Below are 26577 nucleotides of genomic sequence, written 5' to 3' on the forward strand. Positions count from 1 at the left end.
CAAATCCGTGAAAATGCAAAGAAGTGAGATATTCCTCGCGTTTACAATCACTGGCGACTCTGTTGAGTCCATCTTCTTCGTCACCCATACCAGTTTTGGGACTATGATCGAAACACCATTCAAACTCTCCATAACCACGCTGTACTCCAGATTCCTGGATGCCTGTGAAGTTCTCAGTGCGTTGGCGGCAACATTCTTTCCATGTGCCCATATATCCATAGGCAAGTTCGGTACTGTACTCCCATAGCCGACGAGTGTTGGGTTTCTAGTATAACTCACACGTGACTGAAGAAACCTGGTGATCGATGCTTTTGTATGTTCGTTTGGCTCTTCTAAAATCAGATTGGTCTTACCGTAATTGCGCCTTTCTTCCGGTGTCTGTTGTGCGAAGGATTACAAAAAAAGAGGGGGCGGGAACAACCTCACGTCCTTTGCGCCAACGACCATGCATGGGATTGATGAAGCCAAAAGGCTCGTAAGAATGCCTTCCGAAGCCGCCCCAACGTCAGTGCAACAACATGCCATTGGGACACCTTCATTGGTATTTGTGTGCAGGGAGTGCGACTCACCTTGCGGTTGTGTAGGTTTGATATAAACTTCCGCCTAGCCGTAACCATAGTCGCCCAACAATCTTGAATTGCTCGGGCAACGTGATGAGCCAGATTTTGCAGATCTTCGTATAACATAATTACAACGGCACCCTTTTCCGAGAAGAACACCCCTCACTTGGGGTAGTCTTGATCTACATCTGCTTCAGAGAAGTGCATCCTGCGTCAGGGGCTGAACCTTCGGCGCTTCGGATATTCGGGATCCTTGCAATGGGGGATTGAGGAGCGTTGAGTCGGAGAGGTCAATACTCGGCCATGATGTCATAAAGCATCAGGCCAGTGTCAATGATACCATATTCCAGACCAGGGATATGGCTTCGCAAGAGGAGAACAGGCACAAGTAGTTTTGAACAGACATAGACAAAGAGGTTTGTGATTAATTGCTGGCAAATGTCTCGAAGTTAAATGGTTCGGTTACGAAGAAGAGACGGAATTTCTCAGAATCAGGGACCTGGGTACTAGGTACGGTAGACCACGCATATTATCAATACTGCATCAATAAGCTACAGTAGATATAGTTGCATACAAGGATGCTCAAGTAGTGATGATAGCCAGATATATCTGCCAAGGCGAAGGGTGCGGGACTTAGCCGCCGCCGATTGCTCGGGATCGGCGTCTCGGAGCCTCGGAACACACCCCGATCGATTCCTCCGGGCTCTCGGGAGAAGACAAGTAAAGTAACCCTCTGGCATTCCTGGACGTGGAGGTTATGACAGCACGATACCCGGCTGAGTGCCGGACAGTATGCCGCTGTGGGGTTCCGAACTGTCGATTCACTGGAGATATAAAGCCCTTCGATTCCTGACAGTCATGACATACCAGCAAACCATCAACACATAGCCAAAGAGCTCAGCCACCCAAACACAGCAGCAAAGATGTTCTACCAACCTGGAGTCACCGAACATGGACTACCCCATGATCCCTTCAAGGTTCGAATCCAACTCACGACCTCAGTCACCGCACTTCACGGCCACTAACCCGAAGAACAATGCAGGCCTGCGTTGTTCCCCGCCCAATCGGATGGATCTCCACGAAGAACAAGCAAGGCCAATGCAATCTGGCGCCCTACTCCCAGTTCAACAATCTGACCTTCGACCCACCGTATGTGATGTTCTCCTCCAATCAGACGGCCCAGGGGATCCGGAAGGACACGGTCATCAACGCAGAGGAGACCGGCACCTTCGTGTGGAATCTCGCCACCTGGGACCTGCGCGAGGCCGTCAACATCACCGCCGAGCAGACCCCCTACGGCACCGATGAGTTCGAGCTCTGCAAGATCACCAAGGAGCAGGCCACGCTGGTGGATGTCCCCATGATCAAGGAGTCCCCCGTTAAGTTCGAGTGCGAGTACCACACCACCGTCCGCCTGCCGGGCAACCCGCCCATGGGCACCGTAGACATCGTGATCGGGAAGGTGATCGGCGTGCACATCGCAGACAGCGTGCTCACGGACGGGCTCCTTGACATCAAGAAGACGCAGCCCATCGCGCGCTGCGGCTACTACCAGTACACAGTTGTGAAGGACACCTTCGAGATGATCATTCCCAACATGTCGGCCGATGTGCTGTATGGGTTGGAGGGGAATGCGGCGAGGAACCGCAGCAAAAATGAGGCGAACAAGACGGCGGCAGGCCAAGTGTCGGAATTTGCTGCCAAGGAGAAGTAGTTTGTCAGACGATGGAGGGGTGTGGAGGATGGACTCGACTCCGTGAAACTCTGGGGGCGGAACTGTTCATCTGGGCGGCTTGCCCGACCACTAGACTGTGACCCGCTAGTATAGTACCTTGGTAAGTACGTGTATATAAAACTGGCTGTGAATCTCTGTTATAAGGAAGCATAGAAACATAATTCTGTGGACTTGAGAATGATGCGATTTAGCACAAGCCCTGCAGATCCCCTACCTCTGTACCTTGAAAATTCTGATGAGTCATTTGGGCGTACAGCCTCCCTCGAAATCAATCACCCAAGCATCCCGATTGCCATCAATCACAACTTTAGCAGACTTAACATCTCCCCAGCAGCAATCATTATGGTGAAGAGCTCTCACAGCGTCACGTGCCTGTTCGTACCATTTCTATTTTCGTTAAACATGGAGGCACCAACCATCAATCCTAACCCGATCGAGGTCGAGGGAATTGAGACATAGTCCACTTACTTTGTTCCAGACTCTGCGTAGGGGACCACTAACTCCTGTATCAATAGGCTGTAATAAGTAAGTCGCTCAACACTGATTTTTGGGGATCCGGAGAACTCAGCGTCAGCCGGGAGGAAAATAATAAGGGAGGCAAGAGATATTGGTGGTGAAAAGCACTAGTGCCTAGTGCTGAGTAGGTATCGAACTTAGGGTCATAGTTTTCAGCTTGTCTTATGAGTTATGCATTCTTTAACCAGGGAACTTCGCATGATTAGTGTGGAAAACAAATAACGGCAGTGCTGCGGCTGTCGAGTCATGTGGACTTCTTGCCACGGGGAAGCCCTCACGAGAGTGACCATTACAATCCCCGGAAACGGGCCAAATGAAGACAAAGCTCCCAATTTTCAAGGTTCTAGATGGTGTTTTCTGAGGACGGTAAGGTTAGTGAGGGTTTCCTGTGCATACTCAAGAAGGAAATTACGAGATGCCAGACAGACAAGCTTGGGGGTCATGCAGTCCGGCTCATCCAGGTAGTTTGTGCTCCGGAATGGATTACTAGCGCGTGCTTACGAAAGAGATATGGAAAAAAGCAAGTGGAGCCTGCATCTTTGCTGAGAAGTAAACTCAAGGAATTCAAGCTAGTGAACTTGTGCAAAACGCGTTGAAGCAAAGTGTTCGATAACTGAAGAAAATCACATCAAAAGCACAGACAGTCAAGTGCCCGGTTGCAATCAGTACTAGAGCTGGAGTCGTCTTCTGCTATCCAGGCCTGTCTTGTCGATATCAGACCCTATCCTCCAAAAGCGAGGATTTACCTCACCCAAAGGGGGACTATTGAAGTTAGGATTCATTGTTGGCAGCTTCTCCATCACGCTTCTCAGGGGCGGTGTAGGCGGTGTAGTAAAATCGCTTGTCGAGGGCCTCGTCTTCCGCCTCGCGCTTCTCGGGGGCAGTGTAGGCAGTGTAGTAGAAGCGCTTGTCGAGGGCCTCGTCTTCCGCCTCGCGCTTCTCGGGGGCAGTGTAGGCAGTGTAGTAGAAGCGCTTGTCGAGGGCGTCCTCGTCACGCTTCTCGGGGGCCACATAATGAGTGTAGTAGAAGCGCTTGTCGAGAGCGTCCTCGTCACGCTTCTCGGGAGCAGTGTAGGCAGTGTAGTAGAAGCGCTTATCGAGGGCCTCGTCTTCCGCCTCGCGCTTCTCGGGGGCAGTGTAGGCAGTGTAGTAGAAGCGCTTATCGAGGGCCTCGTCTTCCGCCTCGCGCTTCTCGGGGGCAGTGTAGGCAGTGTAGTAGAAGCGCTTGTCGAGGGCGTCCTCATCACGCTTCTCGGGGGCCACATAATGAGTGTAGTAGAAGCGCCTGTCAAGGGCCTCCTCATCACGCTTCTCGGGGGCCACATAATGAGTGTAGTAGAAGCGCTTGTCAAAGGCCTCCTCGTCACGTTTCTCGGGAGCAGTGTAGGCAGTGTAGTAGAAGCGCTTGTCAAGGGCCTCCTCGTCACGCTTCTCGGGGGCCACATAGTGAGTGTAGTAGAAGCGCTTGTCTAGGTCCTGAGAGGACGCCTCGACCTCTTCAAGGTTGGAGGTGGGGAGGGCGAAGGTGATACCTGCGGCTCCAAGGAGCGCAAGAAGGCGAGAGAGCTGCATCTTGACGACCAAGATAGTCCAATATACTGAGAAGAAGTGTGGCAGAGGTGAGATGGAGAAGGATGAGAAGAAACCTTCGATGTGGACTGATAGTCCTTTATAACATGCTAGGACGGTGTGTTCTTTTGGCCTGCTTGTCTTCTGCGGTACAGAAAGTAACCCGACTGTTACAGTACATTCCCCGCTGGCTCAGGCTTCGGTGATTTTCAGCTGCTCTGTAGCCGGCTGCTTGTCAGAATTTCCGAGCTAGGGCTTTGGCACCAATCCCGTAAACACCAAACCTTGCTGCCCTCTGATGCTACGCATGACGATACAGCTTAGCATTACGAGAGAGAGTGGTGGTATGCGGCCTGGGCTATTACTGCTTTAGGCTTGCATGCAGTCGATTTAGAAATATAAGGTAGACTCAGGTCAGTACCACTATCGATGATAACCACGAACTAAAACGAGCAATGTGGTTCATGGGCTGAGCTATTGCTTTTCTCGATGTGTGACAGCACGAGCAGAGAATGTTGTGTAACTAGTGAGGGAGGGCCCAACCCCAGTCCGAGACTGTTCTTCAACCCCAACTGTGTTCGAAGAGCGAGTTCGGCATACATCATGATGCAGTAGCGTGCGGAGATGTTGTGGTCCGCAGGTCAGTCGTCCCATTACTATTGCCAATTGGGCTGCGAAAGAGCCGTAAAACAGCGAATGACCTCCGACTTTTCCAGCCCAGGCTGTCCTTGCTCGAGTAAGACACGTTAAATAAGACCCTGTATTTTCATTATGCACTAAGTCTGTGATCGTCGGTTCAGCTCCGCCATTGATGTTGGCGATGCACGGGATCCGCTGTCGATCACTTTCGGGGTGCATGATGCCATCCATCCCTGTTGTCCTTTCTCACTCACGGTGATAGGCACTGGGTGGCATTCTCTCACATGTTGGAGTGATTTGGGTACACCCGATTTTCACCCTAAGCATCCCCCATTGAAACCGAGTCTTCAGAACATCACTCTCTCTCTCCCACACACGGACACACACACACAAGAACACACAATGCTGTTCTCTAAACTCCTTAGAATCTTTCGTCAAGACTTCAAGTTTCAAGCCTTACAAACAGAGAGCCGCGATAGCGATGAGGAGAACATCGAGTCAGAGGAGCTGCTTACAAAGAGGGGCCCGCCGCGAAGTCCCTCAAGAGCCTGGATCTACCTGACAATGGCAAACGCAGTTCTCCTGAGCATTACCATCGGCCTAGTTCTCAGCGCCCAGGGCAGCTTCTCCAGTGAAGAGAAAAATGCCATTCTTAGGCCAGTGTCATGGTGGTGTGAGTCTCCGTACTTCGTTCGCAATGCTTCCCCGGACCTCAACCCGCGGACTAACACAATGAAGCGCCTATCCTGGATGACATTGAAATTCCAAGGTACCAAACGACGCTGAATGGAACGCTCTTCGCTCTCCCAGAAATATCCATCGCCCGCGAAGAGCCCAGCGCTGCCAACGACGCCGCTTGGAAGCGATTCGAAGACGTCCTGACACATGTCGTGACTCGCGAGCAAATTATCAAGCTTGGTAAAAACCCCGACACCATCGCGCGCTTCGATAATGACTATTGGGGAATGGGCGATGATGCCTACATGGTTCAGCTGGACGTGATGCATGTAAGCATACCCGCCGGCCCCGTTTCTCTCGTTCTTCCGCCCCGTGCGAAGCAAAAGTCCTGACTGGACCCCATGGATCGATAGCAAATCCACTGTCTGAACATGCTGCGCAAAGCCGCTTTCGCCGACTACCCCGGCTACGAACCCGAGCTGGATGTCAAAGATAAAATGTGGTGGATTCATCTGGGCCACTGCACCGACATCTTGCTACAGAACCTGCAGTGCAATGCTAATACGGAGGTCCTAACTCTGGACTGGGTCGAAGATCGCCACGCGCCGTGGCCGGACTTCAGTGTGAACCGCAAATGTCGCGACTTTAATGCCCTTTTGGACTGGCAGCACGACAATGCGGTCGACACCGCCAAGTTCGATGCCATGCCCCTCCCGAAGGACGCATTTGTGTGGCCGGCCCCGTGGAAAAAACAAGACTATGAGCTTGGCGTGAAGTTGGGGGACCATCATCTGCAGGAAGGCGAGCCTCTCAGGGCCCCACATGAGCACCATGCCGATCATCCAATGTGAGTCACGAGGCAGCTAGGTTTAGAAGATGGCCATAGGGTCTTTGATTTACGTGAAGTATTCTTGTTGGGCTGCGAAAAGATCTATGGAACCAATTCTAGCAGTTTGCTTAATAACACACACACTCTCTCTTTTCTGCCACCATCTTGTGTCACAAGTAGGACATTGCCATGCGTAGGGCCAAGGATTGGCCTGAGTTATAAGACGTTATACGTGGCGCACGGGGACCCTGTGCATATATTATTTGCTCGATTCGCCTATACGGTACGTAGTACTCGTACCATTTCAGCTGAGCCTCATGACACCCACCAATCTTAATTTGCATGAAGTGATCAGGCGATCAAAACCAACTTGGAGGCTGCAGGAGGGCGGGTACAAGCGGCCGTCCTGCAAATGCGCATTCTTTGCCATTTCTAGCCACCGGCAAACCAAGGCATCTCTATCTTTAAAGCCCCTGGGGACGGATATATCCGAAGATTTGATGACTCTGATTGGTGTATCTGATACTATGCAATGGGGCTTTGTATTCCGTCTCTGATCATAGATCCAAATCAATCAGTAAGGTGGACCTAGGTGCTGCACGGAGTCCCTAGTGGTCAATGATGGTGGCTGGCTGGAATGTTGCTCATATTCCGAATCTGGAAATGATCGGTCTCGGTGACCGTGGACCCCCGTCGGTGAAGGCACTCACTGAGTCCTATTACATGTGCAGGATCACCGCTAAATTATTGATCAATACCTGATTCCCGGCCCCGCTGTCTAGTTTCAATGGATGCAGGGACTGTCATACGGTCGCAAATAGCGCTTCAATCGAGTACAGTGTGCTGTTCCGTAGCGGGTGATTCAAGCATGCCGTGGTAGAGATGTCACATTCCTCACGCAGGAAATGAGTACAGGTGCAGAAATATTCACCGCCATTCGGTCCCCTCTAGAATGCTACTAGAGAGAGAGAGAGAGAGAGAGAGAGAGAGAGAGACACTATTACCCCATCCTGCTTGTGCAGAGGACCCCCCCGCACCAGCCTTCCATTCCAACAACCGAGCCATCCTGAGGGCTTCTTCTTGTGTTCCACTTCTTCCGAAGCTCTACCTGCTCCTCACAATGACCTTTCCTAGCGTGTCTTCAGAGTCGGGTCATGGTCCCCACGGCGAAGATGAACCGTTTCTTCCAAGAAGGCAGCCCGGCAGCCCGGCAGACTGTAGCGGGGGCCCAGAGCCGAATTTGTCACCACGCACCCGTCTGCGCCTGGTCATAACAGTGGTCGCGATTCTGCTATGCTTCCAAGTTGGCGGCCAGATGATCGGGGGTCCAATGGTACGGGTGATTGAGATGATCGCTTGCGATAGCTACTGGCGGCGACACGATCCAGCTCGACTGCCCGCCTCCGGCCATCTGCCTGAGCACCTGTGCAAGATCGCAGCGGTGCAGACTGAAGTGGCCACGGTGAAAGGATACTCCGACCTGCTGGAGGGACTCTTGTGTCTGTCAAACTCCAAACTCAAAACAAACATGAGCTAGTGCTGACCTTGCATGCAGGTGCCATTTGCGCCATTCCCTACGGACTCTTGGCGGATCGATATGGCCGCCGACGAGCCATCCGCCTCACAGTTCCTGGGTTTCTACTTAATGCCATAATCACAAACTCAGTTCTGTGGTTTTCCGGTATTTTCCCTCTCCGAGCTATCTGGTTTGCCGCATTCAGCTGGATCATCGGGGGCGGACCAGCTGTGGCACTCGTCGTGATTTGGGCCATGCTCGCCGACCTAGCCACCGATGCGCAGCGCGCAGCCCTGTTCTTCCGGGTCGGGCTCGCCAGTCAAGTGGCCAGTTTCCTGGCCAGCCTTATCAGCTCTGGACTCATGGCTCTCAACCCCTGGATCCCGCTGCTGATTGGTTGTGGTACGGTGATGCTGGGCCTTGGCTGTGCGCTTTCACTTCCCGAGACCATGAATATGCCCGTGAGAAGGAAGGAAGCAGCAAGAGCAAGCCCAGACGAGCCAGACTCGACACGTGACACGTCTGCGAAGCCAGAGCTCACATCCTTTCCACTACCGAAGAAACTGGCACGTCTCATCCATCCGTACCTCTTCGTCTTCAACCAGCAAACGCTCTTGCTCCTGTTCGCCTTGGCCACCGTCGAGGTCGCGCAGCGGTCCTTCCCATTTCTGACCCAGCACATCTCCAGACGCTTCGCCTGGACCTTGGCCCAAGCGAATTTGATCATATCCTTCCATGCGGGGATCAGTATCCTTGTCTTCATGTTCCTTCTCCCGTACCTCACTCAGAAGGTTTTCCACTATTCATCCCTCCCCCACAGAGACCTGCAGGTCGCGCGTCTCAGTCTCATCGCTCTGCTCCTGGGTTCGCTCGGAATTGCCCTCTCTCCATCAGTCTTCCTTTTGGTTCCCAGTGTAGGTGTGTATGCGGCGGGAGCGGGCTTTGCCCTAACCATGCGGTCGTTGGCTACCGCGTTGGTCAAACGCGAGGAGACCGCGCGACTGTATTCCGCGATTGAGATCTTGCAGTACGCAGGCAACATCCTGGGTAGTCTGTGCTTTACGAATGCGTTCAAGCTGGGGTTGCAAATTGGTGGACTGGGGTCCGGGTGGGTGTGGGTACTGGGTAGTCTGCTATATGGGCTGGTGGGAATCGCACTGACACTGGTACGGGTATAGACCTGCATACACCTTTCAGCACCAAAGGAATAGTTCTTTAGCAGGGAAGCGATAAATGCATGTTTCATGCGCTAGAAATTGTATATTATAACGTACACAAGTCCTCCGCACCGGAGCAGGTAGTCATTAGTGATACGTCGGTGTTAGTGACAGGCGTAGAGGCAAGTGTATGTGGGGCCCCGCTTCATTCATCGAGGCTCGAATTCTCTTCGCCTTCAGCAAATGCCAGAGACCTTAGCATCTTCTCAAACTCTCCCATATTATCCTTGGGGAAGTACTGTTGACGGAATAAATCTCGGATCGCATGAGCATGAGACTTTTCTGATGCCAGTCTCTGCATTCGTTCTGTCATCAGCACGGGTAGCCCGTAGCTTATGCAGATATGTATGAAGTCGATAAGAAGACTGCCTTTGTTCTCCTGGCTAGCGATTGAGAGTTGTTCAAATAGTTCTTCGGAAATATCCACAGCCTTGGTATAATGGAGAATATTGCTGGCGGCTTTCATTCGGAAAAAAGAAGTGTCTATATCCAAAACCAGAGTGCCCCCGTAAGAGAAGTCACAGAAGTCATCATCCCACGTCCATATCGCTCTCCACACCCAATTCAAATCGGCGTTGAGAGGCCGTTCTTGGAGAAGCCATTGTACCCCAGCCAGGCCATTTGCCGCGGCGGCCACCAGCATTCTTTCTGTCAGCGGCACTGGTGTGCTGTGCTCCCGGATGAGCCACTGCAATGCCCACAGTCGTCTGTAAGTGGCGAGAATAAGCACCTCTTCGGACAGAGTAACATTGCATCCCTCAGTTTGAAGAATCATTTTCAACGCCGCCGGGCTGGACGCAGCACCCTTTAGAACTTTCTCTGTAATCGGCATTGTGCGCCCGGCATGTTCGAGGATGCGTTGCAAAATTTGCAATGGCCCACCACTTCTCATCATGGAAAGCATCAACTCCGGTGATATCGTGATGTCCTCAAGTCGTCTGTCGAGAAGAATAGAAAATGCCTTTGAATTCTGTGCTGCTTGCACAGCGGCCCGATGCGTAATGGGCACGTTGGGGTTTCTTTGAAGCAGGACTTGTAAGGCATAAGGATTCGGCGCTAGGAGTTCCATAATCTTCTTATCGACTTCCATGAAACGCTCATCTAGAAGAAAATTGAGTACCACGCTGACGTCCAACAGACCCCTAGGGAAAGTTGGCTTAACCATTTGATAGATCATCCGCTTGATAGGAGGATGGCCATGCGGCTGCTGCAACAAAAACATTAGATTAGGAGGGCTGAAACATGCACTCACAAACATCTCATCGGTCACTCGAATCTCCGGCCGATGGCGAAAGATGGTCTCCAGTGCGGTAAGCTTCAAGGACCGTACAGCATGCTGGAGTACTGCATCCGTGATAGGGAGCGCCTGGATCTGGGATTGTTCCTCCAGTTTCAGTAAATAAGTAATGACTGTTTCCCGTTCCGCAGCATTCAGTACTACATCTGTGATTGGAACGCCCAAGCCCCCGTTGTTCATTAACATCTCAAAAATCGGCAGAAGGTCATTGTCACGGATTACTTGTGCCGCTGCGCGTAACACCGCCGGGGTGACAGTGAATCCAGCTTGCTGTCTGCACAAGAACATTTCGAGAATCTGTTTTGCAGACGGTCCATTTATTGCTGATAGCATAACAGCCTCGCCCATGGGGAAGCTTGCTTTGCATATATCCAACAGACAACCCAAAATCTCCAGCACGGATGAATCGCTCGTGTTTGACTCTATCGCTTCACAGAAGATACGCTCGCTAATTCCAGCACGATATTCTAGTCGACTAAGAAGGTACTGCATGGCACTAGCGCCTTTAAAGTTGCGGGCTGCTGCTTTCAGAACTTCCTCGCCATCAAACCTTCGTTACCCACTGTCTTGAGAAGTGATTCCATTTCTTCTCCGCTTGCGCCTTCTGCAAACTTGAGGAATAAGCGCGTATCCGAGACGAACTCTTCATGCTGTGCTCCAACCAACACTGCCATACTCCGAGCACTTATCGTGCTTGACGCGGCCAAAAGCTCCTTGATGCGTGGAGAGATCTGAACATCTGCACTGCGTTTTTCCAGTAAGAGGCTCAAGATGCCACTGCCGGATTTCGTGTTCTGAAGACATCTGATCACAACATTCTCCGTGATAGGCACAGTCGCGCACCCCTTCTCTTCATGTCGATCGAAAAGGGCATTGATGAGCTCCAGACCACTTTCCTGGTTACCTACAATCGCTATTACGATGCTTTCCTTGATGTGGACTTCTTGTCCGGTTGAGTGATCGTAGATCTCTCCCGAGTCCGAAAGCGCTTTGATTACATCCGTCAGTGCCAGGTAGTCGGATCCACGAACGTGAAGTAACTGCAATGTCCGTTCAGCTGTATCAGACGGGATAGTAATATTCTTCAGCAACAGGATCAAGATATCAAGATAACCGGCCCGAGCAGCATCAACCACTGCATTGCTTGCCCCAAAGAACCCTCTTGACAGGCTATATTGTTCCAAAGGGTCGGCTCCTTGTTCGAGTAAGCTATTCACACAGCATATAAGTCCTAGCCGGGAGGCTTCACCGATAGGAGGTGGGTACACCTCGACGTTATCGGGTAGACCAACAGTAGTATTAAGCACTGTCTGCCAGTTCTAATAGGGGATCGGATTAGTGAAGAGCTCAGCAACCATGATATCTAAATCTATATCAGAGCCACCAGCGGCCGTTTTCGTGAGATGATCCGGCCAGTATTCTGCAGCATATGGGAGTACCCCTGTTGGTTTTGCCGTCCTTGACTTTACTGTCTGTTTCAAGAGAGCCTTGATGGCGAACTCGGCTAGTTGTCTGTGGCAGCTCACATTGGAGAGATGATACCAGCGGTCTGTGTCGGCAATAAGAAATTCTTTGACTGAGAAATGAGCCAGTCTGATCCCCTTATCCCCGCCAATAACATCAGTCTGATGAACAGTGACGAAGGAAGTCGTGCAAATGTCAATGACATGCTCTGGGACCGGTAAACCCACTGCAGCCGCGACCTCGTCTAGACTTAGAGGCCTGAGCGCAAAGCTGAGCCAAGCGAAGATTGACCGTGCAAACTCCCTTTCAGACGGCTTGATCCCCTCAATGACAGATACGTACAGATCCTGCAGTGTCTTGGGTATGGTCCTCAAGGCTTCCAGAATCATTGCTCCCGTGTGACAGGCCTCAAGACGCTTGATTTGAAGATCTGCCCAGCGAAAGCGTCTGTGCAATGCAAAATGTGTCATGATAATACTTCAAACCGCACGGTATATGGAGAATCATACCTCTTTTCGATTTGCAGCAACTCCTCCATTATCTGCTCTTTGAGATCCTGGTTTGCAATTCTTCCATCAAGACCCTGGACTTTGAGTCTGACGAAATTTGCCACATCATCTTCGAGCTTCTCTTCCAGGTCCAAAGTTGCATGTCTCTCAAGTCGTTTACTGATTTCTGGCTCTGGTCGGCTAGTCACCAAGATGTGAAGTTTGTCACTGTGCCTTTCCTGAAGCTCCTCAAGCAAAGAAAGCAAGACACGTCTTTCATGGCATTCAGGCGATTCAGGACATTCATCCAACGCATCAAGAATTAGGCATATTTCTCCTCGGAAGGCCACTATGAGACTGTGAAGAACTCCTGACAGTGCCTTCATGCTCGGCTGGCTTTCTTTGGCACCATGCTCTCTCCAAACACTCTTGATCTTCTCCTCTAACGGAGCCGAATGGAGTTGACGTATGAGGCACCTGAACATATTTTGAACATTTTGCGATTCGCTGACATTAAATTGGAAGTACCAGTATGCGCATTGCTTCTCCGGATCGCCATGACAGCTCTGGGTGATGTCGTCAATAACTGTGGAGCTTTACTTGGTCAACATCAGCAGGACCGCAGAGCTTCATATTATTTGCATACCACATCACTGACTTCCCGCAGCCCGCTTGTCAAGTAGTCAGCACTGTGCATGTTTTGTAGACAGGTGAGAACTTACCAACACCACACAGCCAGAATAACCTTCCTGGGCGGTGCTTTCACTGTTATACTCATCTGACTCAATGAACCAGTCTTCTGTGCCTTCTGCCCGATAGTCTTGAGCGTGGTTCTGGGCCTCCGAATAGCGTGACTGTGACAGCCATTCCAGGATCCGGTTGTCCTCGGCACCTGCTGTGGTCAGGGTTTTCTGCACGAGATACGTACGGGTAGGGGAAGGAGGGCATACTTAAAATCCTCGCATGAACTCTCTGGAGCTCTTCCACGTTCCTGTCGATGATAGTGAGGATATCCGCAGCCTGTTTCTTTTGATCTACTATCCATGATTAGACTGATGGACAAGAACATGGCGCAGGACTCCAACTCACAAGATCGATCAACAATGCTAGCCCATTTCTCAGCTAATTCTGCTTTGGATTCCACAGTCACTCGAAGCTGTTGCAGTGGTTGCTCGGCAAGGGGAATCAGCGTGGTTCCTATCCGGGCTGCAAATCTGGTGGTCAGATGCTCTTTCCATTCACTTGGATTTGGAAGGAATCATGGGAAAGATGTTTACCAACACCGCTTTCATCGAACTTTCGTCTAACCTCCGCCGAGTAATTCAACATTGCTGCATAGACACCAACAAGAGCGCCTTCCAACTGTCCGTTGCTCTCGCGGCCTTGGTATCGGCATCCTTTGTCGAGGACAGTGAAATAAGCGAGCTGCTCAGCCAGATACTCAGAGGCTCCCAGAATAGCATCTCTGCGCTCGATATCCTTTTTGATCATCTAGAAGTAATATCTGTCAGTTGCGACCGCTGCGGCATCAGTGAAGGGGTGAATCCTAGTGAGGGCTGGGTCTCCGTACCGACAACCCCAACGACACGATCCCCCATGCACTTGAAGCTGTTTATTGCTTGAGCGTCAGCCCTTCTATCCTACAGCTGTTTAACCCGCGATAGCAAACCGTCCAACTGACCATGTCCAGTGGAATCAAATGTCACCACCGTCTTCACGATTTCCTGCGCGTTCAACGCCGAGGCGAGGATGTTCTGGACAATGTCGCGGACCTTGATCGCTCTCCCGTCGCGGCCACACCTTTGCACAGTGTATCCCACTCGGTATCGTCCTCTTCAATAAACTCCTCCTCCTGCCTGAGTCCGCTCCAGGCGGCATGTTCTCTTTGAAGAGATAGCAACCGTTCGTCCGTCCACTGCAGCTGATCAGCAACCTCCAAGATATCACTAAAGGCCTGCAAGTGCCACAGGGCACGGTAGACGCGGAACTCCTCAATCCAAGAGAACGCACCCACATCTCGGAGCTTACATGGGACCAGAGACGGCATATGTCGGATGTCTTCGGAGTACTGGGGCAGCATAGCTTGCAGTCGCCCTCGCAGTGTTGTCAAGCACATGCAGGCCAGACGTTGAATTTTGGCCGCGATGCTTACCACGGCGCGGAGAGAGGCGCGGGTCGCCGTCGACATAGAGAGGCGGTGGCGCTCCCCACTCTTGAGGTCGAAAGCGGTTCGGTCAACAAAGTGGCACAAACATGTGTCCGGAATTGGCCCTCGTAGCTCGATGCATACCTTGAAATAGCGTTCGAGATCATACGACATGACCGAATTCTGCTCGAGGATATGCTTCACAAGGGCCATCGCTTCAGGGTCTGGGAGACTATAAGGTTCATCTCCCGGTTCGAACAGCGGAGTCAGCTGCATTGAGTCCACAATGAGATCCTCAAGGGTTACCCAGTCTGCTGCGGTCTTCACAATCTCGACGAGTGACTTGCGGGGGACGTGACTGAAAGTATCTATCCTAGCGAGTTCGCGTAGTCTACGGAAGACTATTGCGGCCACTCGGCAAATAGGGTTTTTCTTACTAAGGTAACTGTCTATTTAAAATAGTTACTATAACTAAGCAGTCCCCTCTTCCCCCCTCAACTGCTTTCTTTTCTGCTGCTATCTCCTCCGCTGCTATCTCCTCTGGCCCCAGGGCCTATATAATTAAAGTATTTTCTAAATTAATATTTAGTCTTTTTACCATCTCCCCCCCTTCTTTACCCTCTGAAAAAATCCTTTAAATTATATAACCAATTCAGCCCTTTTTTATATTAGGATCTTTAGGATTTTTTAGGGTCGGAAGTATTATTCTTAGGGTTCTTTATTATAAACTATCTTTAATTAACCCTTATTATTAGGGTTATTGGGGTTTTTCTTTTGCTTATAATTTTGCCGGCAGATTTTCTTTTTGCCGAGTGGCCGCAATGGTCTTCCGTAGCGTAGTCTGCGGTATGCGTTGTCTGTATGAAGTTTGATCAGGGGCTGCGTCTGTACACGCAATTGGTAAAGCAGGCTATCAAGGTTGTATGGCTTCTTGATCTTTTTATAGTTTTGGCGTCATATTATGCGCCGGCTGAGTTAAGTGCCATCAGATAATTTGTACAGACGATACAGGTATTTTTCCCTAGTGGAGTGGCGAACGTTGTTGTTCGCTTCATCGTTACTTCAACTGGTTGCATTTGGTAGATATCGAAAGAGAACAATGGACGATCCTTTCCAGATGAGGGCTGTGGTCTTTGTCTCCTGCATGATGGCAAAGGAAGCAAGCCCTCAGCAGTCACGGATTCCGCGTCAATTCTTTCAAGACATCATCCTTGGGAAGTGATCCTCCGCTTCTCTTTAAAGCGTAGATCAATCCTCATTTACAGTAACGCCTAATTAACTGACGTTTTTTGCTCGTATTTCTAGACTAAGGCACCATTGTGCATAGTGACCGTGGGATGCTGCCCTGACGTTGCTTGCGACTTCCAATTCCCAAGCAGAGCTCTGAGCCCTGTCTTCGGCGCGTCATAACTTACTTGACTTGAAGGGGTACTCTGCAACCTACCTCATATGCTCTTGCATAAACCATGAGCTCAATCGACTGCATCTGGATGAAGCTAGGTGCCGGGACTAGAGTCTGATATGCGGAAGAAGATGGACCTCGAGTTTTTCCCGGCGGAAGAGGACTATCAAGTTCAACGCACAAGCCCATTTGTCAACTCAGACAAATGAGCCCCGAAGTCCATGTCGCACTGCTCCCCTCCGTATGCACTGACTGGGTTCACTAAAGTCGGGCCCGAAGGCAGCACGCCACGATTCAGCTTGGTCGAATACCCACGTTCGAGCCTCGATATGCTTCGGAGTAGGCAGAGAAAATGGGCCAGCCTTGAAGCAGAATACTGCTTCTGGGACTGCCACCTCTGCTCGCGGCCTCGAACTTCTTGCTGAGCTCTCGAAGCATACCCGGAAGTTCATACGTAGCGCGTGCGGTGGTCAGATCCCAGGCCTGATCCTCAACACACAGGAGGCGTAAGGCTTTGATGATGGCGAGTGCGAGGTGCAGAATGGTTACAAAAGTGAGGGCGGAATATGGTTCGACTGGCACCAGGCGGAACTCGTCATGGAGTGCCTGTGTGCTCTGCAGGCAGTCCCATATCCTGTGGCATCGGAGATGCGTAGACTCAATGATCTCGGTCTATTTGTCGTATTTAAAGGGTTCGAACAAGCGAATACGGACCGTGGCACAGTGGGTTTGCAAAAGAGGTTCACTGGGGAGTCAGCTATTTCACTAGTTCAATTGTTTGGAACTGATATACGCTGTCACTTCAAGTTGGTGGGCGGCTGGTTGACAAAGGCATCCAGCTCATTTTCTTTCTGGCAGACGTCATCGTCATTGTCTCGCCAGACGCACTTGGCCTTCGCCCGAGAACAGTTGGCGCAGGCGCGAGGCTTCCCTATGCAAAGGGTCGGACATCTTTTTCTTAAGCAAACTAGGAATAGCTAGATAGATACTGTTTAGACAGGACAGATCACAGAGATAGTATCGTTCTGCGTTTTGATTGAAGACCAAATTTGTCGGATCGCCTGCGTCCTGGGATTTGAATATGTGCCTACTCCCGCTATCAAAACTCCAGAGCTCATCCGAGAATATGAATGAAATATCCGGAGAAGATCCATGGATACCTTGCATGATGCACGGTGGATTGCCCTCCAGTGGCTGAGTCTACAATGGCAAGATATTTCTGAATCGAGCTCAACATCAGGGCCTAGGTATGAAACTAAACCACTATTTGGAAACATCAAGCTGTATAAAGGTATAATGTAAAATAAAACTCAGTGTAAAAGAGTAAACGCCCAAATAGACCCCAAAATAAAGGGAGACCTACCCGGGCTCGATTTTCATAATCGTTTTCTACTCGTTCTTGCTCTTCTTCCTACAGTGTCTATCTGTGATTCCTGCTCTCAAAGCGAGGCGTTACAAACGTAAGCAAGCAGAAAAAAACTTACCTCACCTCAACCGCCTAGCGTCCAGCCACAATCCGTTGAAATGCGGCTGGAACAAACACCATTCAATAATCCAGAGCCATATAGAACCCCCGCATAACATGCGTGTACGGAATCCCCGAGTACCACTCGAGCTCGTTATCGAACACGAACTCGACCGCCTCGTGGGTGCCCCAGCAGGTCTCGCGGAAGAACCGCACGCGGTCCTCGTAGATGACCAGCGCCCCGCGGCGCCGGTGGTCCTGCGGGTCCTGGCTCCAGAACGCCTGGAGCACGCGTTTCGCGAACCCAACCCAGCGATCACGGGTAACATTCGCCTCCTGGAGGAGGAGGGTGTGGACCTGGGCGTGCGCGGGCGTCTGGGCTGGGTTGTTTTCCACGATGGCGTACGGGACGTCGTCGAGCATGCCGAAGAGGGGGGTCCCAGCTGCTTGCATTGTGACTGGCTGTTGTTGTTGGTATCTGGGTGGTTAGTTGGGAATGTTAGTTCAGACTTGGCTTTTGTGTCAGGTCTGGTGGGTTGTGGAGAAGATGGGAGTCGAGTATATAGTGTTTTTTTGGGCGCATTTATAGACATTTCTGTTGAGGATTAAGATGGATTTCGTAAACTGTCTATGGGACAAGTTCCGGTATGTTAGGAAGACTACATCGTGTTTGCTATGGTCATGATACAGTTCAAGGGTCCTTTATGGATATTTTCAGATGGCGCTCACAGAGACAAAGATTTAGGAATGGAACTGTCCATGACATTGAGGTCGAAGGACTCCAGTATCTCCAAAGCGGATGAGCCTTTTCTATAGAAGATTGTATCCTGCTGCCGACGAAGTCCAATATAGACAAAGATCTCAGCACACAGGCTCATCCCTACTGAAGGGTTTGAATCAAGATCTCGCTAGCCGCCCCAGAAAGTGGTTATGGTCGAATGAAAACATAACCATATGAGAGAGATTCCGCTACATTTCCGGCAAGTAATGAATGTGCTGGTAGAATGGTCACCAAGGACAAAGCCTCGTTTAAACAAAAGTCCTGTAATCCAAGTCTGTCAACCGGAGTCTTAACCGGAGTCTTAACCGGACCCTTTGGCTCGACAACCCCCGAACACAAGTAAAGTTTTATACCAGGAAAGGGTCATTTACAACATAGACTAAAGGTAGTACTGCAGGTAATCGTGCCTTGCCAAGGGTAATATTTCGATACTGATATATACTATAGATCACTTATAGATCGACTTCAACTCGTCCTTCGTAGCTTCCCAGGTGCTCATAGCTCTTTAACAGATCGTCACAGGAGTCAATAATGCCTTCGTAGTCGTTACTAGAGGACTGACTTCTGTGCGATAATATCATTCTACCGGAGAAGAGCATTGTGCACAAGAGCTACTGCGAATATATGCTAAGGCTACGTTGCCAGGATTTGACAACATGGCCTTGTATCGAGTATTGTGAACAGATGGGTCATCACCAGAAAAGTCAGACCTCAAGTGATGAACTGTCGATGGGGAGTGAAAAGTCCAGATCTCGCGATGAAGGACTTGCTAACAAATAAGACACAGGGTAACAGGATTGACTAGAAGGCGCCTCCTCCCAAATCGGTGGAGGATGCTTCGGCGACCGAGCAGAGTAATGCATTATTTTCTTATATTGTGTATAAGCCTAGCAAGAACAAATGGAGCACCACTATTTTCGTAATGCTCAGAAGTGGAGTACTATTCCCATTGAGGTGAATATCCAACGCACGCAAGGCAGAAGTTGGTTAATGGGTCAATGATAGAACGATTAGCAAGCTTATATGGGGCATGAATATGACTACTACCTAGCAAGGTCAGTTTGCCTATTGTCGGAGTCTCGAGGCTCGATTAGCAGACATGACAGCCATGCCAGAATTGGAATAGCACTGGGCCATAAAATTTTCGTCCTTAAAGCCCCACCCACTTAAAAAGGGGTGCGGAGGAGTGGAATGAAGAAAGAAAAAGAAAAAGAAAAAAGAGAAAGCCCAACGCGGGGGTTGAACCCGCAACCTTGAGATTAAGAGTCTCACGCTCTGCCGATTGAGCTAGCCCGGCTGGGGTGAAGGAAGAAAGAATCGGATTCTATAGCCGAACGCGGGGGTTGAACCCGCAACCTTGAGATTAAGAGTCTCACGCTCTGCCGATTGAGCTAGCCGGGCTGATTTGTTGAACAGCATTCCGACTTGTAACGTCATATTCCAAAAACGGGTAGAAAGTGAAAAACCACCACATTCACCCAAGGAATCGATGTCATTCTTGCGTTGACACTATACAGAGCCTTGGATTCGCTCATGCGGTCGCATATATGTGGAACGTGATCAGACCGAACTTGCCTCTCATCCATCATCCTCACGCATTTTTTGGAGACGAACCTGATTACATGTGATGCCATTCTCCTGCGGTCTTGGGCAAGACCCCTCTTGTTGGCGCTGGAAATATAATCCTATTCCCCTTCCTTGCTTTTCGCACCTACAAGTCCCAACCAGGGTTGCACTACGGATTTACCACCCTTGTAGCCTGATTCGACTATGGTTGTTTTGCATGTGCACCTTTCAGCCCCTAGCCACTGCATGAGAATACTAGGTACCTCAACATCGCCTCCGTGCTAGCTGCGGATCAGCACCACACCACTGGAATACTTCTTTTGACTGTCATTGTGGCCGAAAGACATGACCAGAAACCGGATTGAGGATTGCGCGATTTGAATTGAACCACCAGGGCACGATAAGCGATTACGGCTATTGCAGCGGTGCCAGGAAGGAATGCGAGCTGCGATGACGGCAGCGTAAGTCAAAAACACAAAATAAAAGTTAATTCGACGAACAAGGGAAAAGAAAGACTGACTGATCAGCAGGTTAATTGTATGTATGAGTAGCTGGGTCTGAGTCAGAGATGCATGCATCATGACCGACAAAGTACGGACCTGGATGAGACCTGAATTGCCGATCAAAAATCACTTATCCGAGCCCCTCCGTTCACAAGGAATGAATGCAACTGCTGGGACTTTTTCAAGCGCGCAATACCGAAGGATGAGTTTGCGAACTTCGACCGCACCGATTCAATGCCGGCCAAGAGCATAGTATGGTGATATCACAGATAACCTTATTTGACACCAGGGCATTAACCACCACCACCACCACCACCACCCAACATGACAACCGATTCAACCATCTTTTGACTTCTGGAAGCGCTCTTTCCAATGTTATCGAAGATCCCAGGGATCTAGTTGGGTTTGACTTTTCTTTTTGATTTTTCTTTCTTTCTCCTTGCCCCTTTAACGATTCCCGTGGGTATGAGATAAAATCCACAGCTGCTGACCCAGCGTCAGATCATATTGTCTCACCGGCAGCCATTGTCCAGTGTCCATTGTCCATAATAGGCAAGGATGCAGAAGGCCAGGGGCAGGCTGAATGGAATAGCTAAGGTAGCTCGAGGCCTTAGGCTCCCTATCGTGCATCGGTCACGGTGGCTTCTCAGCCTATCAATCGAAGCCGGAAAATGCATCCGCTGAGTCCAGACCTTTGCAGCGGCGCCAACGTGTCATAGTTAGCGCATGAGTTTTCAACTCCGGTTTCTCCTAACCAAAAACACTCGCCGCTTATCAATGTTATTGATGGCACTGCAACAACAACAACAACAATTCCAACAATACCAACCACCACCACAGCATAGCACCCTTCTGTTCCCCCCTCCGTCCGACCCTGAATGACCCACCTTTCTTTCCTATCTCGTCAGTGAGATCGAACATCCTTGCCCCTGAAGTCATGGCCCAACAAGGGTCCGCCTCCACGACAGCCTACCGCCCTCTCGCCCCGAAGCCGACCCTCTTGCCTTCAAAACGGGAGGCATCCGATCCTCCAGAGCCCCCAGGGCCTTCCAAACCGGGGAACACCAAGAAGGCAATCAAGAGATCCCCATCGTCCTGCGTGGAGTGTAGAAGGAAACGCACCAAAGTAATTGCCCCATTTTATCCCCCCGGCCCTCCAATGTTGTCTCTTGGTGCAAGATGATAGAGAGGAGAGCATCCATCTCCCCGAGGAGTTCCTCACTGCATATGAAAGCAATCCCCCTGATCCCATGTCCCTGCCCTTACCCTCTTCTTATTCGGTAATCCTATCTATCTATCTACACTTCTAACAACACGCCTCCCCCCCCGACCCAACCGGGGAACGGCACCCCCCCAACAGTGTACCGCCTATGAAACCGGGGTGCCATGTACCGTGTGCCAAATCCACCAGGTGGAATGCGTGCTGCTCCCACACAGCGACAGGCGCCGGAAGACCACCATGGAGTACATGCGGCGGCAGGCCGCCTACTACCGGGAGTTCCTCGAGCAGTTCATCCGGCTGGCGCGCTCCGACGACCCGGCGATCATCTTGGCGGCGATCGCGATCATCCAGGCCAATCACTCCGAGGAGGAGACTCGGGCCCTCCTGGATTCACTGGTCCCGCACGACGGAACGCCCATCCTGCCCGAGGAGGAGGAATTAATCAAGGCCATTCGAGAGAGGGAGGCGCAGGCCGCCGCCGCCAGCCAAAGTAAAGATAGCGCGGGACCTGCAGGTGGCCTGGATCCGGTGCCTGAACAGGATTAAGGGGAGAATTTTGGAGGGGGGGGGGGGGGGGAGCTACGCTTTTCGTTCTAGCCCTCCCTCTTTCTATCTCGCTCCCTCCCGGGTGAGAGACTACCTACGATAATCTCTTATATCTATGGGATATCGCTGGGGAATGGATGGAGGGTAGATCAATGGAGCAAGGAACGCGGACGGGAAAAAATGAAGCAAGATAGAATCGCGGCGGAAACAGCTGACAGGAAGAATGCAAGGGACAGTCAAAGGAGCAGCGAGCTAATGATTTACTGATGAGTTACTGAACTGTTAAAGAGACACGAGCGGGAAGTGGTGGAAGGTTTGTTCCTTTGTGCTAGCTTTGACCAAACATTTGCCTGCGCAGGCACAAACTGAACGTGAACACTTATGTCAAGTGTATTGTTCAACATAGAATATATTTTGCCAAGGCTGTGCGGTACATCAGTCTACCAGGAACATCAGAAGCGGTCGAAGAATAAGCAAGACAAGGAATGGCGAGAGAACCAACGCTGGGAAATCAGAAAGGTTGCGGCAGGATGTAGCATTTTCCTTTCCTTTTCTTTTTTTTTTGCTTGGTTGTTTGGTTGTTGGGCTTTTTTTCTTCGTTCTGGTCTTCCTTTCGCTGTTTTCAGACAGCAGCCCCGACCCAGTCATTCATTTTCTCATGGAGCAGGACAGTGCCCGGGATATACCCGACCAGAGATGGCTCGTTCGAGAAACTGCCCACCTCCCTCAAGTACTTGTACGTGGTGCCGTCGCCAAAGGCAATATATCGCAGCTCCTTTCCGTACCCCTCGCGTAGGGGCGCTTCAACGACGGCCAGGAATTCCGCGGGAGGCGTCGAGAAGTCGTCTTGGATGTCGATGTAGAGGACTTGCAATTGGGGGAGGGAGAGGGCGGACTTGATGGCTTCCTGTGGTTTAGAGAGAGATGCAATCTTGTCAGTCTGCGCTTTCATGACAGCTAGAGCTGGCTATTATCGTGGGTGGTGGAGGGGAGAAATGGAGGGAGGAGGAGTCAAAGGGCAAAGGGCAAAGGGCAAAGGACAAAAAAGAAAAGTCTCTGACCATGTCGATTTTGTTTTGTCGGATGCGAAGCTCTTCCAGCTGGGGGAGCCTGGTTGCGATCAGCGCCAGCAACTCTACACAGGAGCAGGGTCGATCCTCATGGCACGGTAGGCTCAGACCCAGCACCTTCAGGGTGGCACCATGCTGCTGCTCGAGCACCTCCAAGAGCGACTCGGAGGCCACCATTTGACTAGACGTTTGCCCGCGAATCGGGATGCCATGGAAGACCTCCAGCCCACTGAAGGCACGAAGGAAGTCGTCAATCGAGTTGTCGACGAGGTCGGTGGTGAGCCGCACGGGGCGGAGATCCGCCTCGAGGCCGGCGTCCCAGAAGTCCCGGACGGTGGTGGCGAGCGAGTCCGGGTTGAGGAAGTCCAGTGTGACAGTGGTGAGTTGGGACGGTCGCAGCATGGCCCAGAAGTCGGCGGGCGTGACCCCTAGGGCAGCGAAGCCGCGCAGGTCCAGCAGGTGGAGTTGCGAGGCCAGATGTGTGGGCCAGCTCTCGAATAGGGTGCTGACGCTGATGCCGGAATTATTATCCGCCCAGATCGTGAGTTCCCGTAGGTTCGTCGCGCTTTTGACGGCCGTACCCACTGATCTCATCACTTCCACGTCGTCCACTTGCACGAGCGAAAGCACCGTCAGGCTCATCGAGAGCTTCATGTTCAACGGGGGTCGGAAGAAGGGCTTGGGGGTGCAGTCGGTGCCCATGCGTAGCTGTAGATTCCGAAGCATTGGCCGCAGGACGACGTTCGAGACCAGATACTGGGTTAGGGAGACCTGCATGTCCCAACTTTGGGTGTGTGTCACCCGAATCAATTATCGAAGAGTCCCCAAGCGTGGTTGCGGAGCGTGCTGGCTTACACGAATTCCTCCAAGTTGGGCATACGGACTACGCAGCTGCAGAGAAGACTGCTCAGCAACCTGGCTGCCGGGGAGAGGATTCTCCTCGGCGCAAGCCAGGAGTCGATCGAGGCATACGTCGAATACCAAGTCCCCGACACGATCACTCGCTTGATGAACCCCATCTTGTTGAACTCGGGGTGGCCAAGCGTGTCCAGCTTCATCAGAAGTTTGTCGTGAGCATCGATGTGTCCGGGGCTATGGAAGCGGACCGTGTGGTAGAGGTAGGGGTTGACGAGACCATTGAGCTCGTGCGAGACACGAGCCAGGGCAGCCATGTCGCCATAACTCAACTACCACTCATCAGTATTCATCAGTTGTGCCGGGTGGGAGGCAGCACTTAGGGCGAATTGGCTCACGTCTGACCATAACTCGTCCATAAACAGCCGAAATATGACCGCCATCGCAATGAAGATACTATGGAGTTGGAATTTACGGAGGGCACAAAGTCTAGGACAAGATCTTGCACCGTGAATACTGTCTAACAAGATTTTTACAGTGTTTAACTACTCAGACTTTGGTTGTGATGTCATGAACCATCATCCGAACTGCATGCGACTAACGTTTCCTGACCCATGAGTAATTGTTGGTTCACATGTTACACCATCTATCTGCTCGACGTTTTCCTTGACCGGGAAATTCCCTGAATTCCGGGTCCGAATTCTAAAACCGGCACGAAGAATAAGAGTACCTTATTCAAGGTTGAAATCAAACCAGGAGACACCCCTTTGACCACTGTTCCTCAAAATGAGGGGAATCGCAAAGCCCAAGATGAGGTCATGTCGTAACGGAACAGCCGAACCCACACAAATAAGGGCCGTCCCGGAATCTATATCAGTGTGGGCTCGGATTGGTTCACCCAGACTGCCAGCGTGTTTAACACCTACAATACCGTTGGACCAGCTGCTGTCGCTACCACCGAATACCATTGGACCTGGTGCGCAGCTGATGTAATCATGTAGTTCTGAAGGGAATATGTACTGTCCACAATTGCTAGTTGTTGTGTGCACCCCTGAATCCCGGGCCTCTCAATTCACGGGCAGCCCTAAATAAATCCCTACGGAACCCCTCCCAATCCTTCCCAAAACCCCGCCTCAACCCGATCGTTCAAGTCCACACATATTGATTCCCCTCCTCGAAGAGCCCGTACGTCGCCAGCATTTGATACCCGCGTATTGAGCTGATCCTGCACGCCGCCCGCGGATTCCCGATCCCAGAGCTCCCTCGCCAAACCCACCCAACCATCCAACGCGACCGGACTCGCCGCGCACGCTTGACATCATCCTCGCCCCCCTCCTTGTGCTGCTGCTGCTCTCGCCCCTGCAAAATCCCCAACAGCTCCTTCGAGCTGACCGTAAATTCCGCGAAGTTCGCCGGTCGATCGCGAAAACGCACCGGGTCGCGCAGCACGGCCGCCGTGGCGTGGCCCACGACTTTTGAGAGCCGAAATGCTGACGCGCTGCTCGCCGGATCCGGAGACGGCCACCTGGTGCGTCGTGCGGTTCACCCAAAAGATGCCCTGGGCGATGGTTCAATCGAACAACGGGCCCGTGATCAGCGCCATCCAGTGCAAGCCGGTTCCCGTCGGGGCGCGGGGGCTGCCGCTGCACGAGACGCTCGAGGGCTTGCTGCGCGTGAAGCTTGTAGACGAAGATCTGCAGCTCGTGGGCGTGCGAGTGGAAGGTGTCGCTGCTGACTCAAGTCCGGAGTAATGAGATGCTGGACTGAGGCTGTGGCGAGGGCGGCGCGCACGATGCGCTCATGGTGGACGGCGGCGCGGGGGTTGATGGCTTCGGCGGTGGCGTGCTGGTGAGTGAAGGCGTGCCTGAGTGAGATACTGGATGGGTAGTCCACGGTCTATCTCCCTGAGGCGGGGGTTGGGGTGTGAAGTGTGATGGTGCGGTGGGGGGCAAGGCATTAGATCGTGGTCGTCGAGCGGCGGTCACGGTGAATTCCGGGTTTCTTGCGTCGAGCAGGGCTTTGATGATCTCTTGGCCGATCGTGTCTGTCGCCTGAGATAAGTTCTCGAGGGTCAGCGATTGCTTCGTACAGGGCTGAGGCACGGATATAATGTAGGTAAGGACTATCGCTCACGCCGAGCACAATGACGCTGTTAATGCTGGACATGTTTGCTACTGACTGTGGCGTCTCTATCATGTCAAGGTCAGCCCCCAATGCCTCTGATTTATACTAGCCATGGTGCAGGAATCTTGTGCTGTAGGCCTGTAAAGTGTCTGCTCGACAGAACAATTCTTTTCAATCCATAGCATCTTCCATCCCAGCCCAAGCCCGCATCCGCATCCGCATCTGCACTTGCAGTGCGCGAATACGGCTCTCTACAGTTCAGGTCTACCAGCAGTGAAATGAAGAATACCCCAATCATCATTGATCACCACACTCACTAGCCACCATCAATGATCCTCCTCAATGCAAATGACAACCTGCACGAAAACAACCAGCCCATGTCCCCGTGA

General features: G+C 51.5%; 9 protein-coding genes and 2 non-coding genes across 11 annotated transcripts; 4 read left to right on the forward strand and 7 right to left on the reverse strand.

Annotated features, from left to right (window-relative positions):
* Positions 1-1343: 1343 nt before the first annotated feature.
* BO82DRAFT_418622 (flavin reductase family protein) lies at positions 1344-2274 on the forward strand (the record flags this gene model as incomplete). Its single annotated transcript, XM_025640082.1, has 2 exons — positions 1344-1537; positions 1603-2274. The coding sequence occupies exons 1-2, from the start codon at positions 1484-1486 to the stop codon at positions 2272-2274; spliced, it is 726 nt and encodes a 241-aa protein (XP_025496427.1). The 5' UTR covers positions 1344-1483.
* A 1066-nt stretch (positions 2275-3340) lies between these two features.
* Positions 3341-4435, reverse strand: BO82DRAFT_350484 (uncharacterized protein). The gene is made up of 2 exons (XM_025634166.1): positions 3701-4435; positions 3341-3634 (listed from the first exon to the last, which is right to left on the reverse strand). Exons 1-2 carry the CDS (start codon positions 4381-4383, stop codon positions 3583-3585), a joined length of 735 nt encoding a protein of 244 aa, XP_025496428.1. The 5' UTR covers positions 4384-4435; the 3' UTR covers positions 3341-3582.
* Positions 4436-5356: 921 nt separating this feature from the next.
* Positions 5357-6659, forward strand: BO82DRAFT_326359 (uncharacterized protein). The gene is made up of 3 exons (XM_025632916.1): positions 5357-5692; positions 5758-6026; positions 6111-6659. Exons 1-3 carry the CDS (start codon positions 5422-5424, stop codon positions 6546-6548), a joined length of 978 nt encoding a protein of 325 aa, XP_025496429.1. The 5' UTR covers positions 5357-5421; the 3' UTR covers positions 6549-6659.
* A 971-nt stretch (positions 6660-7630) lies between these two features.
* On the forward strand, positions 7631-9220 carry BO82DRAFT_301114 (MFS transporter; the record flags this gene model as incomplete). Its single annotated transcript, XM_025632073.1, has 2 exons — positions 7631-8025; positions 8082-9220. Exons 1-2 carry the CDS (start codon positions 7647-7649, stop codon positions 9218-9220), a joined length of 1518 nt encoding a protein of 505 aa, XP_025496430.1. The 5' UTR covers positions 7631-7646.
* Positions 9221-9404: 184 nt separating this feature from the next.
* BO82DRAFT_380369 (uncharacterized protein) lies at positions 9405-14867 on the reverse strand (the record flags this gene model as incomplete). The annotated part of the gene is made up of 20 exons (XM_025637754.1): positions 9405-10315; positions 10355-10360; positions 10400-10466; positions 10512-10574; positions 10605-10631; positions 10671-10978; positions 11107-11824; positions 11864-11875; positions 11912-12181; positions 12224-12290; positions 12321-12467; positions 12530-13102; positions 13155-13179; positions 13275-13403; positions 13459-13545; positions 13598-13714; positions 13786-13999; positions 14079-14116; positions 14190-14327; positions 14537-14867. The coding sequence occupies 20 exons, from the start codon at positions 14865-14867 to the stop codon at positions 9405-9407; spliced, it is 4248 nt and encodes a 1415-aa protein (XP_025496431.1).
* A 2735-nt stretch (positions 14868-17602) lies between these two features.
* BO82DRAFT_397979 (uncharacterized protein) lies at positions 17603-17974 on the reverse strand (the record flags this gene model as incomplete). Its single annotated transcript, XM_025638996.1, has 1 exon — positions 17603-17974. One exon carries the CDS (start codon positions 17972-17974, stop codon positions 17603-17605), a length of 372 nt encoding a protein of 123 aa, XP_025496432.1.
* Positions 17975-19526: 1552 nt separating this feature from the next.
* BO82DRAFT_t38 lies at positions 19527-19599 on the reverse strand. The gene has a single exon. It is a non-coding gene; the product is annotated as a tRNA-Lys (tRNA).
* Positions 19600-19630: 31 nt separating this feature from the next.
* BO82DRAFT_t37 lies at positions 19631-19703 on the reverse strand. Its single transcript has one exon. It is a non-coding gene; the product is annotated as a tRNA-Lys (tRNA).
* A 1452-nt stretch (positions 19704-21155) lies between these two features.
* Positions 21156-22330, forward strand: BO82DRAFT_117520 (Zn(II)2Cys6 transcription factor domain-containing protein). Its single transcript, XM_025629852.1, has 2 exons — positions 21156-21497; positions 21732-22330. The coding sequence occupies exons 1-2, from the start codon at positions 21309-21311 to the stop codon at positions 22137-22139; spliced, it is 597 nt and encodes a 198-aa protein (XP_025496433.1). The 5' UTR covers positions 21156-21308; the 3' UTR covers positions 22140-22330.
* Positions 22331-22761: 431 nt separating this feature from the next.
* Positions 22762-24555, reverse strand: BO82DRAFT_326363 (uncharacterized protein; the record flags this gene model as incomplete). The annotated part of the gene is made up of 4 exons (XM_025632917.1): positions 24444-24555; positions 24065-24396; positions 23201-23993; positions 22762-23106 (listed from the first exon to the last, which is right to left on the reverse strand). The coding sequence occupies exons 2-4, from the start codon at positions 24379-24381 to the stop codon at positions 22762-22764; spliced, it is 1455 nt and encodes a 484-aa protein (XP_025496434.1). The 5' UTR covers positions 24382-24396; positions 24444-24555.
* A 590-nt stretch (positions 24556-25145) lies between these two features.
* Positions 25146-26230, reverse strand: BO82DRAFT_428688 (uncharacterized protein; the record flags this gene model as incomplete). The annotated part of the gene is made up of 4 exons (XM_025640460.1): positions 25146-25536; positions 25590-25795; positions 25856-26115; positions 26198-26230. 4 exons carry the CDS (start codon positions 26228-26230, stop codon positions 25211-25213), a joined length of 825 nt encoding a protein of 274 aa, XP_025496435.1. The 3' UTR covers positions 25146-25210.
* Positions 26231-26577: the final 347 nt, after the last annotated feature.

Source organism: Aspergillus uvarum, assembly GCF_003184745.1.
Source record: "Aspergillus uvarum CBS 121591 unplaced genomic scaffold BO82scaffold_4, whole genome shotgun sequence".
In the NCBI taxonomy this organism is placed as follows: domain Eukaryota; kingdom Fungi; phylum Ascomycota; class Eurotiomycetes; order Eurotiales; family Aspergillaceae; genus Aspergillus; species Aspergillus uvarum.

Coding starts and splice junctions, on each gene's coding strand:
- BO82DRAFT_350484 (XM_025634166.1), bottom strand. CDS start 4,383: ATGCAGCTCTCTCGCCTTCTTGCGCTCCTTGGAGCCGCAGGTATCACC. Junction 3,635..3,700: donor AAGCGCTTCTACTACACTGC/CTACACTGCCCC, acceptor TTACTACACCGC/CTACACCGCCCCTGAGAAGC.
- BO82DRAFT_326359 (XM_025632916.1), top strand. CDS start 5,422: ATGCTGTTCTCTAAACTCCTTAGAATCTTTCGTCAAGACTTCAAGTTT. Junction 5,693..5,757: donor TAGGCCAGTGTCATGGTGGT/GTGAGTCTCCGT, acceptor AACACAATGAAG/CGCCTATCCTGGATGACATT. Junction 6,027..6,110: donor TTCAGCTGGACGTGATGCAT/GTAAGCATACCC, acceptor ATGGATCGATAG/CAAATCCACTGTCTGAACAT.
- BO82DRAFT_117520 (XM_025629852.1), top strand. CDS start 21,309: ATGGCCCAACAAGGGTCCGCCTCCACGACAGCCTACCGCCCTCTCGCC. Junction 21,498..21,731: donor GTAGAAGGAAACGCACCAAA/GTAATTGCCCCA, acceptor CCCCCCCAACAG/TGTACCGCCTATGAAACCGG.